General features: G+C 46.9%; 1 protein-coding gene across 3 annotated transcripts in view; it reads left to right on the top strand.

The window, feature by feature from the left end:
• Nucleotides 1-13,234, top strand: part of GARNL3 (GTPase activating Rap/RanGAP domain like 3) — a 209,217-nt gene that overhangs the window by 114,523 nt on the left and 81,460 nt on the right. For all 3 annotated transcript variants that reach the window (XM_050926716.1, XM_050926719.1, XM_050926718.1), the window contains one exon: nt 9,193-9,301. In XM_050926716.1, the coding sequence (XP_050782673.1) occupies nt 9,193-9,301 (109 nt within the window). The remainder of the gene's footprint in view (nt 1-9,192; nt 9,302-13,234) is intronic.

The following is a 13,234-nucleotide window of genomic DNA, read 5'->3' as shown; positions in this document are numbered from 1 at the left end:
TGTGCACAGCAATTTAAATTCTTCTTCAATGGATTTCTCATGTGTATTCCACAGTAGCTGTGCGTGCTCACCATGTGCACTGGTACCGGAAGTTTTTCCCCTAGCAGTATCCGCACGGTGAGAGCACCCCCCACGATCCCTGGAATGGTGGCTGCCTAGCGCGGTATAAAGGGAGCTGCGCACTCCCCCCACTGTCAGTTCCTTCTTGCTGCCAGTGAAGGTGCGTCAGAACTGCTCAGCTCCAGCCTTGCTGCAGCTTGTCCCCAGAACTGTTCGCTCAGTAGTACTTGTAGTTAGTTTAGTTTTCAGTGAAGTTTAGTTAGTTAGTGAGCCCGGGCCGGGGCATGCCCCGTGCCCCGGGATTTAAGTTGTGCGGCTCCTGTAGGCATTCTGTGCCAAGGAGTGACCTGCACACAGACTGTCTGCGCTGCTTGGGAGAAACACATATCAGTGAAAGGTGTAAGATCTGCAAGTTGTTCAAGCCCTGGGCTAAAAGAGAAAGGGACATTAGACTCTGGGCCATTCTGATGGAGCTGGTGCTGGCCCCGACCCCAGCACGCCGCTCCTATGCAGTACCCGGCACCACGGCATCAGTGCGTGGAGACCCTTCGGTACCCTTGACTAGTCGGCACCGCTCCCCTTCCATGGGGCATGCCAAGAGGGCCAGAAAACTCCCCCTTTGTAATGGCACCGAGGGAAGTCTGGGACAGAGACTAGACCCACGTCAAGTAGTCCTCGGTCCCCATTGAGCCCTAGGCCTCTGACTCATGCGGAGCAGAGTAGCCTGGCCCCTTCGGAGTAGGCCTCTCTGGGTGTCTGGATGCCATCTACGCCCGAAGCCCTCCAGGTGGCTAAGGACGTCATGTCCATGCTGGTGCCAGGAGCACCGCTGATGTTGGCCCCACGCTCCAGAAGCAAGCTGCCTCTGGGATCGCTGAAGTCACCACTGACCCGTTACTGGTCTCAGTTGAGGGAACATTCCAGACACCACTGACCACCCAGCGACCGTTCAGGGCTCAGTCGATGTGGATTGCCCTCCATGCTGGCCAGACTGTCTGGATGGGTGCCATCTAATTGGGACTCCTAGCACTGCTTGTCTTCACAGAGCAAGCTCAGACAGGATTGTGGTAGACATCGCCAACGATCCTCACCTTGAAGGCATACCGCAGTCGGTGGCGGCATGACCATTGACGCCACTCCCACTTGGAATCCTGCTCAAAGTCTCCGCCAAGGCACTGTAGCTCCAGGCGTCGATCGCTGGCTCCTCACCGTCATGGGTCCATCCATCGAGATCGCTCGCGGAGCAGCTACTGCCGTCGGTGCTATTCTCTCACCTTCAGGTCGTGGTCCCGCGGTCGACATAGATCCTGGCACCGCCGTCACTCCCAGTCTGGAGGCAGCAGCGTGTTGTACAGCAGCCCGTCCTCCGCTCACAGTCACCCATCTACAGACCAGGCTAGCCAGCCTGATTGGCCGGCCCAGCTGATGCCTCAGCAAGTGCAATGGCACCATGCGTCGTGGCCAGCCCAGTGGTACCAGTGGGCATTGTCGCCTCTGGCGCAGCCCCTGGTTGGGGCTCGCTCGGTAGCCAGAGTGTCGGAAGCACCATCGGCCTCCATCCCTAGAATGCCAAAAAAGGAGTCAATGGGCCCTGCTTCCTCAGTGCCGTGCCTGGAGTCTGACCAGGTGGTGCATCTTCCAGTGCTGGCCAACACCCAAAGCACCTCACCGGCATCCTCGCCCCGTTTGGAGGAGCTGATTGCGGCCCTGCCCCCCTCCATCCAACAGGAGGACTACTGGGCTCATCAAGACTTAATAAAAAGGGTGGCAGCGAGCCTCCATCTCCAGGCTGAGGAAATGGAAGAGCCCTCAGACTCCATGTTCAATGTGCTGTCCCCCTAGGCACCGGACAGGGTGGCCTTGCCGTTCCATGAAAGGGTGGTGAAAATTTCAAATGCCCTGTGGCAAACACCAGCTTTGTTGGCTCCCATCTCTAAGAAGGCGGAGCACAAGTACTTCATACCCACTAAGGGGTACGAGTATCTGTAAACCTACCCGGCGCCCAACTCCCTGGTGGTCACGTCAGTCAACCACAGGGAGCAACAGGGGCAGCCAGCCTCGACCCCAAAGAACAAAGACTCTCTGAGGCTGGATGCTTTCGGGAGAAAAATTTATTCGTTGTCAAGCTTCCAGCTGAGAGTAGCAAACCATCAGGCTCTCTTGGGTCGCTATGAGTTTACTCTCTGGGGATCTCTCCCCAAGTTCGAGGATTCCCTCTGGGAGCACGATAGAAAGGAGTTTAAGGTGCTCATGGAGGAAGGGGCATCCACCACAAGGGCGTCTCTGCAGGCCACTTTGGATGCAGTGGACACGGCCGCATGGTCCATGGCCTCGGCGGTGTCCATGAGATGGGAATCCTGGCTTCTGCTCTCTGGGTTATCCAGTGAAGTGCAGTTGTCGATGCAGGATCTCCCTTTAGATGGGAAGGCGCTGTTTGTGGAGGAAATGGACACAAGGCTGCATGGCATGAAAGACTCCCAGACAACCCTCCAGACCCTGGGCCTCTATGTCTCTGCTCCAGAAAACCCAAGTTCAAGTCACAGCAGGCTCCTGCCTAGGCCGCTCTCCCAAAATACAAGGCCACCCATAAGAAGCAATGGGACTATAAGAAACGTCCACAAAGACAATACCAGCCTGCCCCACAGCCTGAGTCCTCTAAGGGCAAACAGGTGGGTAAAAGGCGATTTTGATGGGAGGCTTGGGGGTACCCCGCCAGTTTTCAGCAGGGATCCACCCCCAGTAAAGCTTCCTTTTTCCCATCAATTTTATGCGTTCCTCCTGGAATGGTTGCAGCTCACCTTGGACCGTTGGGTCCTCCACACCATCTCCTGAGTTACACCCTCCGGTTTACCTCCTGTCTGCTCAACCACGTCCCGTCCCCATCCCTCTTGGGGGACCCATTTCATGAGGTTCTGCTCGAGCAGGGGTCGGGAGGCTCCTGGAACTAGGAGTGATAGAGGCGGTGGGCAAGGGGTATTACTCCAGTATTTCCTTAATAAGATACGGTGGGCGGGCCACATAGCACGGTTCACAGACCATAGGTGGACCGCAATCATTACTGAGTGGTACCCATGAGAACAGAAAAGACCACCTGGTCAGCCTCCAAGAAGATGGGAAGATGACAATGTAAAACGTTTTGGATGAACGTGGACAAGAAAGGCAAGAATGCGAAAAGAATGGCAGATGTGTTGTGATCGGCACAGTCTTAACGACTGCTGAAGACCGATCCATCGAGGTGATTTCCTTATACCGAAGGCCAGAGCGGGGCTCAGACCCATACTGGACCTGCGAGGTCTGAACCAGTACTTTGTAAAACTCAAGTTTCACATGGTTTCCCTGGCCTCCATCATCCCCTCCCTGGATCCCAGGGATTGGTACATGGCCCTCGATCTACAGGACACGTACTTCCATATCCACATATTCAAGGGGCACAGGTGCTTCCTCCATTTTGTGATGGGACAGAATCACTACCAATTCACGTTCTCCCGTATGGTCAGTCCACTGCCCCCAGGATCTTTACAAAGTGCGTGTTGGTAGTAGTGGCCTACCTCAGGCACCAGGGTGTCCAGATATTCCCCTATCTGGAAAACTGGCTGGTCAAGGGCACCTCCCAGTCACAGGTGAGGGATCATGTGGCACTCCTCCTGTCCACATATACCGCCCTGGGCCTGTTGGTAAACACCAAGTCCACACTAGTCCTGGTCCAACGCATGGAGTTTGTCGGGGCGCTCCTGGATGCAAGGTCAGCCAGGGCCTCTCTCCCCCGACAGGTTCGAGACCCTGAAAGGGCTCATCGACTTGATCGTAAGGTTCCTGGTGACGATGGCAAGGTCCTGCCTACAGCTGCTAGGTCACATGTCGGTGTGCATGTATGTGGTCTGCCATGCCAGGCTCAGGATGAGGCCTCAACAACTCTGGCTAGCCTCGCAGTTCTCCCAAGCCATGAACCGGTTGGACAAGGTTCTCACCGTACCGAACTCGGTGACTGCCTCCCTATGGTGGTGGTCCACACCGAGCAACATGCTCTGAGGGGTCCCATTCAGGGACAGGGCCCCATCCGTGGAACTGGTGTCCGATGCATTGGACCTGGGCTGGGGAGCCCATGTGGGGATTTTTCAGACCCTAGGCCTGTGGTCTCTGTAAGACCTGACCCTTCACGTAAACGTCAAGGAACTCAGGGCGGTGCGGCTGGCGTGTATGGCCTTCCACTCGCACCTGAAGGGCAAGGTAGTCAGGGTTCTCATGGACAACAGGGCCTCAATGTTGTATATCAACAGGGAAGGCGGGGCCCGATTCTCTGCCACAAAGCCCTCAGCCTGTGGGACTTCTGTATAGCCCACAACATCCACCTAAAAGCTTTTCACCTGTCGGGCGCCCGGAACATGAGGGCGGATCGCTTGAGCAGGAATTTTTCCTCTCAGCATGAGTGGTCTCTACACCCGGAGTGGCCCTCCAGCTTTTCTGGAGGTGAGGAACTCTCCAGGTGGACGTATTTGTGGCCCGACAGAACAGACTATGCCCCCGGTTCTGCTCCGGGGGGGCCTGGGGAGGGGCGCTATCTCCGATGCCTTTATCCTGCCCTAGTCAGGCCAACTCCTATAGGCCTTCCCCCCGTTCCCGCTGATCAGCAGGGTCCTAGAGAAAATAAAGACGGACAAGGCCAGGGTCCTTCTCATTGCCCCAGCATGGCCCAGGCAGCACTGGTACGGTACCTTCTTGGGCCTGGTGGTGGCTCCGCTGTAGCCATTGCCGCTCTGCCCGGACCTGTGCTCTCAGGACCGGGGCCGTCTCCTCCACCCCAACCTGGCAGCTCTTCACCTCTCGGCATGGCTGCTCAGTGACTAGGTGGTGAGGAGAGGACATGCTCAGCTCTGGTTCAGCGCATCGTCCTTGAGAGTAGACGGCCCTCCACTCATCGCTCTTACATGGCGAAGTGATCTTGTTTTGCTAAGTGGGCGATAGACCAAAAGAAGGTGTAATTGGCCTCTTGGACAGAACCAGCATCTGCAAATCTTGTTTCCTGAAGTGCTGCAATGTCAACATTGAGTTTATACAGCTCACAGTCTATCAAAGCTGACTTCCATATGCTGCTTGTGTGTTGTAGGTCATCGTCTGTCAATCCTGGACATATGGTCTGATATTCCAGCTGCCAAGCCGGATAGTTCTTGGTTTCTTATTTTTGCCAGATGCAAGGCTTCCATCTGCCATTTAACTTTTTGTCTAGCCCCATGCACCCCATGAGGTGGACTGACTGTGGTGGGTCAGCACTTAACTGTCCAGGGGCTACCCGGCTTTGTGGCAGGCGGTGGCTGACCAATGGAACAACAGTGATTCCTCTCACCATCAAAGGTGACCCAGGGCACCCTCCTCTATGCCAATCAAATGAGAGCTTATAACCCGTAACTGCCACCTTCTGCGTTGTGTCCATGTTGCCAGCAAGGATGGAGTGTCCTCTCCATGTGATTTGGCTTCAATAGCCTGGGCAGTTGATATGGAGGAACTGCTTTGCCCATGTGTCAGCGTCTCCCTCTTGACTTCACTGGTTTGGACCAAAGAAAGGACAGGAGTCAATACATTTGGAACCAGCTATGCTGCAGGAGTTGCCAAAGCAGAGGAGATCTTCCCTCTGCCTCCCTTCTGAGGCTTCACTCCTAGACTGATTATCAGCCACAGCTGAAGGAGCCAAATTGTCCTGTGTGGATGTCATTGGCACAAACACTGAGTGAATTTGCTCATCCACCTTTTGATGGCGTTTCCTCCATCAAGGGTTCCACTACCCTACTCAGGCGCTCATCAGTCCAAAGCCATTGGTGCTTCCTGAGGTTTCTGGATTAATTAACTGCTGCCCAGCACTCAGCGTTGACCAGTACAGGTTGTACCGCTTATGGTCATAGCGGTAGAAGGTTTTCAGTTCTGACCTGATCATGCCTAATAGGTTTAGGAATACCACAGAGAATATATACTAGAATTCTAAAGGGGTTTTCTTCATAATGATTACATGAGAATATAAAAACATTCCATCCTCCATATGTGGCAGATTTTCTAAGCTACTTCCCATTGTGTAGGAGTCAGAGTACCAGTGCTGTGGAATGTGAATTAGAGAACCAGTTTTCATTTTAGTTGGTTTAGAACTATGAGAAGCTGAAGGCAAATGGAGATGGAACACAATTTGTGTAAACGTTGCTGCTCTAGAAATACAAAAAAAGTTCTGAGTGAATCCTTTAGCCTCAATAGATCACGTTTTCACTGTTTTAATGTAGTCTCACTACCAGCTGTACCAATAGCTTTCCACTCTGCTTTGCATATAGGTAGAATTGAAATTTTTCATGGAGAAGGCTAATGCATACTGTTTCATCCAAAAGAGAGCTCAGTGCTGTATGGCTAGCATCTAATTTTTGAAGGGTAGTTCCCTTGATACCATTTCTTACTTGCTTACTTTGACTTCAGTGGGCATTTTGCCTGAGAAAGGAGCACAGGATGCTTGATTTATCAAACTTAAACCTCTGAAATACTTTCTCATTTGAACTCTTTGTATGTCTTATTAGAAGAGTAAATGTGCCTTTTCTCCTCATACAGTTTTTTTCAATATATTTGATGAAAATAGTGGGATTTATACAGGCAGGTTTCTCAGTCTTTTCATTCTTCTTGAACTGAGAGAAGTTTTAAATTCCGCCATGCCACCTCAGCTTCGGAATGTTATTATTTATTTAAGTATTTTTTAGTGGATTTAGACATGGGTAAAGTGTTTCTGTAATAACTATTCTTAACAGGGAGCATTTACATTTTTCTGTATTGCCTTATACTGTGTTTAATTGTTTTTATTTTGCCACAGTTAGCTAGGGTTTTGGGTCTTTCTTTGATTTTGCAAATTGTGATGAAAAGGGACAATTAACAACAACATTTTAAATAATTTTAAAAACAATTATTGCACAGTTATATAACCTGTAGAAAACAGAGTCCTGAGGTTACAAATAATGTGTTTTAAATATATAGGCAGTCAAGTGCATTGACAATTCTAGTTATTACATACACACATTTTTAGGGCACCGCCTGCTGTGGTATGAGGGCACAATTTAGATGGTTTACATTTTGGTCTTTTAACATTTCCATAGAACAAGAGCAAGTGTTAAATATACACAGACGTTTAGAGAACCTTGTTTCCAGTCTTCCATGTATTTCTCAGCTATCACTTAGATGCTTGATATTTTTAGATTCTTTTATAAGTGTGGAGTAGATTTCACGCTTTTATTACCATCTACTGTAAAGGTTTCAATGTATGCTGTTTCATTTTAATGCCAAAAAATGTGTGACACAAGTGTAGCTTTTTAAAAAAAAAAAAGTACTCCTTAATGTTTGTTTTGAATTGAATTTTATTCACTGCCTTGAAGAGTTACTTAATGCCCAGTAGACTAATGCCAGAAGCAAATACATGTATATGTATCTATTTCAATTTATAATGGCATAAAAATCACACCCCTCTGGTATTCTGGGCACCTTTTGATGTTCTTTAAATAACAACATACTAAAAACTAAGCTAATACATTTCCAGTAAAACTCCACCCTCAACACAACCTAGTAGATGGTACTTACCCACTAGAACTCTGTCTCACAATGTAAAGAGTCAGCGTCACCCAGGCCCAACCTGTTCATCCACCAGCCTTTGTTTTGTTGAAGTGAGGGGATTCCTACTTGAGCACCTCAGATAACCACAACTGTGGCAGTATGGTCATGGGAAAACAGCAGTCAAGTAGGCTGTACTTAAGTGATTTATGGTTTCATAAATGAGAACAGGTATCTTAAATTCCACCCAAGAACTAATAAGAATCAGCAGAGATCACAGAATAAGATTGAGCACTTATTGATGGCAGACATAATAGGCCATCTACGTAGGAGCAGCCCAGTAAAGACAATAGAATCATGATATCCTAGAAGATTCAGAAATATATATACTGAAGAGTAATAATTTTATCAGAAATATATTAGAAAACCTAGAAGCCCCTGCTATCTGGAATTCTTGGGGAATTTTAAAAGTTTTATTAAATTGTCATATTACTGTTGTTGTACCCACGCAGAGAGGAACTGGATAACTTTTTAATGGGTCTCTCACTTACAGAGCTTAGTCACAAGGGACCAGGCTTTAAAGCAGGGATTGGCAACCTTTGGCACACGGTTCACCAGAGTAAGCACCCTGGCGGGCTGGGCCTGTTTGTTTACCTGCGGTGTCCACAAGTTCCCACTGGCTGTGGTTCACCGTCCCAGGCCAATGGGGGCTGCAGGAAGCAGTGCGGGGCAAGAGATGTGCTGGCTGCCACTTCCTGCCGCCCCCATTGGCCTGGAGTGGCGAACTGCTGCCAGTGGGAGCCACAATCAGCTGAACCTGCGGACGCGGCAGGTAAACAAACTGACCCGGCCCGCCAGGGTGCTTATCCTGGCAAGCCACATGCCAAAGGTTGCCGATCCCTGCCTTAAACCAAACAGAGCAATATAATTAACCTCTGAAAAAGCAGACAAAACATTTCCCTCTGATCAAATTTCAGTATCTCATTTGTCTTAGTCTGAAGTTCCATAGCCACTTCTAAAGTTTGGTTTAATGGTTCTCAGATTGAGGTTAGTGAAATCCAGTTTCATTTAGACTAACTTTGATGCTTTCAGATTAAAAATGGACTCCTAAAAAGTCCTTTGCAGTACACTGTACAGTAAGGTATATATCTTCTTGCTTTCCCTTCCTCATAAATAGATTTAAAAATTATTCGAAAATGTAATTTGCATGTAATTCAGTTACATAGATAATTATTTCTAATTAATTTTAACAAATACTGTGTTTGGGCTATAAATAGACATCAGTTCTTCATATTTCAATGGTCATTGTACAATTAGAACAAGAATGAATAAAGAGTAAAGCAGCTTCACAGTATTTTGACATTACTGTATTGCACTTTTAAATGCCTGTGTTTAGATAAAAACAGAACAGTATGTTTGTATAAATTTTGCCTGCACACACTTCAGATTACCGTCAACTGCTATCATAGAAAAAGTGCATTAAATTCAATAATCTCATGTTGTGTTTCATTGTTCTTTCACTGTATTAATACTCAGGATCCAATTCTAGTGATGGTATTCTCCTTTTTGTAGGTAGAAAGGAAGCGTCATATTGGAAATGACATTGTCACTATCGTATTCCAGGAAGGGGAAGAATCTTCTCCAGCATTTAAGCCTTCCATGATTCGCTCTCATTTTACACGTATCTTTTGCTTTCTGTTTTTTTTAATTGGCTAAAGCTTGTTTACAAACCCCCATTAAATCTTTCTTATATGCCATTCACAGAAGAGAAAAGTATATTTTAAAATATCTTATATATAAGACATCTTATAGATTACTTTATTTTGTAGCCCTAAATCTACCTTGTGAAAATTTTCAATCGTGAACTACATCAAAGATGTGCAGATTAAAAACAAGCAGACACTTTCAAATCAGATGCTTTTATTACTAAAGAATTCTTCAGATGGCTTCACAAAGTTAATTCCGTATACATTTCCAAAAGTATATTTTCAGAAAATACTTCTGCTATTGATGTGAATAAATTTTTCAGTATCCACTGAATGCTGCCTTGTGACATTTAGAGATCATTTATTTTAGATATTTAGATGGCATGGGATACACAATTAAAGTGAAAAATACCAAAACCTTCAGAGTGATGGGTGACATTTTAAAATTGTATTATAACCTATAAAATTGAACACAATACTGAGAGTCAAGAACTTGTGAGTTCTAAACCCAATTCTGATATTGACTACATGGTCTATTGTTGTTACCCCTTTCTTCTCGCCCACTTGTTTGTTTTATCCGCATGTTTGATCTTGTCTTTTAGATTTTTCTTTGAGCAGGGCCTATCATTTACTATATGATGCTAAAGTGCCCAGCACGGTGGGGATCCACGTCATAGAGGCCTCTAGATGCTACTGTAATACAAATGTTAATAAGAAGACTTGGGGAAGTCACTTTATCTCTCTATACTTGAATTTCAATAGTAGTAAAATCGTGACAATAATTCTTACCACATGGGATGTTGATAGGATTAGTTAATGAATGTTGGAGAAGAATATTTATCTCTTATCTAACACAGTCTTGGGTTTCAACATTCTCAAAGTTCTAAAGCCATTGGTCCAGACATGTGAAACCTGCAAGAAAAATGCAGAAATTGGACTTGTTTTTGGCTTAATAGGCTTGTGAGTTGCTTGTTGGCTATTTTATGGCTTGTTGGGCTTGTAGCTTGTTGCTTCTTTTTTTTCAATCAGCTCACCACAAGGAGGGGCAAGCAGGGACAAGAGGGGAGAGAGTCAGGGGTGCTCAGTGGGCCCACCAGAGTCCCAGACTGCACACTGTGGGGAACTAGTCACATAGAGTGTTGCAGTTCTTAGGGATTAGCTTGTTTTGGCCTTGTTTTGAAATGGGATTCACTTGATTTTTGGCTTATTATGAAAGTCAGGGTGCCTATTTCCAACATGAAAGTTGGCAACTGTGCATTGGTCCTGGCAGGGAGCAACCTGCACCAGTCCTTGCTATGTAATGTGGACACTCCCTAATGCGCTAGTTGCCAGTTCTTTTCAGACCATAGGTAGTGGTTGAGCTCCAGCTTCTCCATGTAATGGGATGGAAAGCTAATGTATGGCTTTACTCTCTCATGCTGTTAGCAAAGGTCCTGATGAAACTCAGGAGAGACACCAATTCTAATAGACCCCTTTTAGGACAAGATAGACAGATTCTTGAGCCTGTTTAGTGCATTGCTAATCTCATCAGGTTGAGAGTCTGAATATACTGGATCATATGTGTAGAGCAAGTCTTTACGTCTCAGCCTGGGAATTCCTCTCTGTTGCATGACTCTTGAGAGAAATAGGAAGACTTACTTTGTCCAAGCAGGTGTCCCAGTTCATCCTGTGGCTCAGAAATGCTTTCGGGCTGGTGTGAAATCCTACATGGATCCTTTTACATGCCCAATGCAAAAGTCAGTTAGCTACCACCTTCTACTCTGAGTTTGGGACACAGACATCTTCCCTCTAACCCTGCTTGGCAGCTGTTTTAGCATTTAAGGAACTGGATGTTAGGCTAGTGTCTACAGTAGAAGTGGGCCAGTGGTTTTGCTCCAGTAGTTCATTCACTGAAAAATGAAGTTTTGGTCAAGTTTAAACTGTTCACAAATTTGCTAAATCTTTTCAGTTAGAAAAAAGTCAGGGTAGATTAATAAAACAGCTGGAGGAGTAGGTGGTACCCACTTTGTAGCTTCTAGCCCAATGGTTAGGACACACACGTGGGATGTGGAAGACCCAAGTTCAAGTCCTTACTCTAAAACAGGGATTTAAATCCATATCTGCCCTCTCCCCAGATGATTGTCTTCACCATCAGGCTATTCCGGGATGGGTCTTTCTCCATCTCGCCTATTGAAGCTGTTTCACTCTGTATAAAATATGTGAACAGAATAATGCAGAAAGAATAGCGAATGTGACAAGTGACCAGCTTTGCTTAACAGACACATCTTGAGTGAGCTGAAACATAAAAGAAGCTTACAAGAAGTGGACAGATGACTAAGGAGGAGTATAAAGATATTGCTTGAGCATGCAGGAGTATAATCAGGAAGGCCAAAGCACAACTGGAGTTGCAGCTAGCAAAGAATGTGAAGGGTAACTTATTTTTCAGTTCACTGGCAGTTAAACAATAAAAATACAATTCTGTTTAGGTCAAGCCAAATCAGAAAATTTCCAAAAAAACCTGGTGAAATTAACAGTCCATTTGGAGTTAAACAAAACATTCACAAAATGGCAGAGGAGAAGTGGCTCACACAACTCTCAGCCCAATGGTCAGGGCACTCACCTAGTATGTGGAAGACCCAGGCCCAAATGCTAGGCCTGGAGCAGGGATATGAACGCACTACCTTCTTCCCAGGTGAATGCCCCGTATCAGGCTATAAGAAATTATCTCTCTCTCTCCTGTTGAAGCTGTTCTGTTTTGTATAAATAATTAAATATTCATTGGAGTAGGCACTTAAAGTTGCATCTCCCATGTGCATGCCCTAGCCACCAGGCAACAGAGTCATTCTTTCTTTGTGTGGCCCAATGACTACTCATAGAATCATAGAAAATTAGGGTTGGAAGAAACCTCAGGTAATCTAGTCCAACCCCCCTGCTCAAAGCAGGACCAACCCTATCTAAGTTATCCCAGCCAGGGCTTTGTCAAGCTGGGTCTTAAAAACCTCTAAGGATGGAGATTCCACCACCTCCATTGGTATCCATTCCAGGGCTTCACCACCCTCCTAGTGAAATATCCAACCTAGACCAACCCCACTGCAACCAGAGACCATTGTTCCTTGTTCTGTCATCTGCCACCACTGAAAACAGCCTAGCTCCATCCTCTTTGGAATCCCCCTTCAGGTAGTTGAAGGCCACTATCAAATCTCCGCCCCGCCCCCCACTTCTTTTCTGCAGGCTAAATAAGCCCAGCTCCCTCAGCTTCTCCTCATAAGTCATGTGCCTTAGCCCTCTAATCATTTTTCTTTCCCTCACTGGACCCTCTCCAATTTGTCCACGTGCTTTCTGTTGGGGGGTGGGGGGGGGGAACTGGATGCAGTACTCCAGATGTGGCCTCACTGGTGCCGAATAGAGGGGAATAATCACTTCCTCAGTGTGTTGGCAATGCTCCTATTAATACAGCCCAATATGCTGTTAGCCTTCTTGGCAACAAGGGCACACTCTTGACTCTCATCCAGCTTCTCGTCCACTGTAATGCCCAGGTCCTTCTCTGCAGAATTGACGCTTAGCTAGTCAGTTCCCAGCCTGTAGCAGTGCATGGGATTCACCTGTCCTAACTGCAGGACTCTGCACTTGTCCTTGCTGAACCTCCTTCTTTTGGCCCAATCCTCAAATTTGCCTAGGTCACTCTGGACCATATTCCTACCCTCCAACGTATATACCTTGCCCCTCAGTTGAGTGTCATCCGTGAATTTATTGAGGATGCAATCCATCCCATCATCCAGACCATTATGAAGATGTTGAACAAGACCAGCCCCAGGACCAATGCCTTGGGCACTCCGCTTGATACTGGCTGCCAACTAGACATTGAGCCATCACTACCCGATGAGCCCAAAAATCTAGCCAGTTTTCTATCCACCTTATAGTCCATTCAT

Source organism: Gopherus flavomarginatus, chromosome 17 (assembly GCF_025201925.1).
Source record: "Gopherus flavomarginatus isolate rGopFla2 chromosome 17, rGopFla2.mat.asm, whole genome shotgun sequence".
NCBI lineage: Eukaryota > Metazoa > Chordata > Testudines > Testudinidae > Gopherus > Gopherus flavomarginatus.
This window is presented reverse-complemented; position numbering and strand designations above follow the sequence as displayed.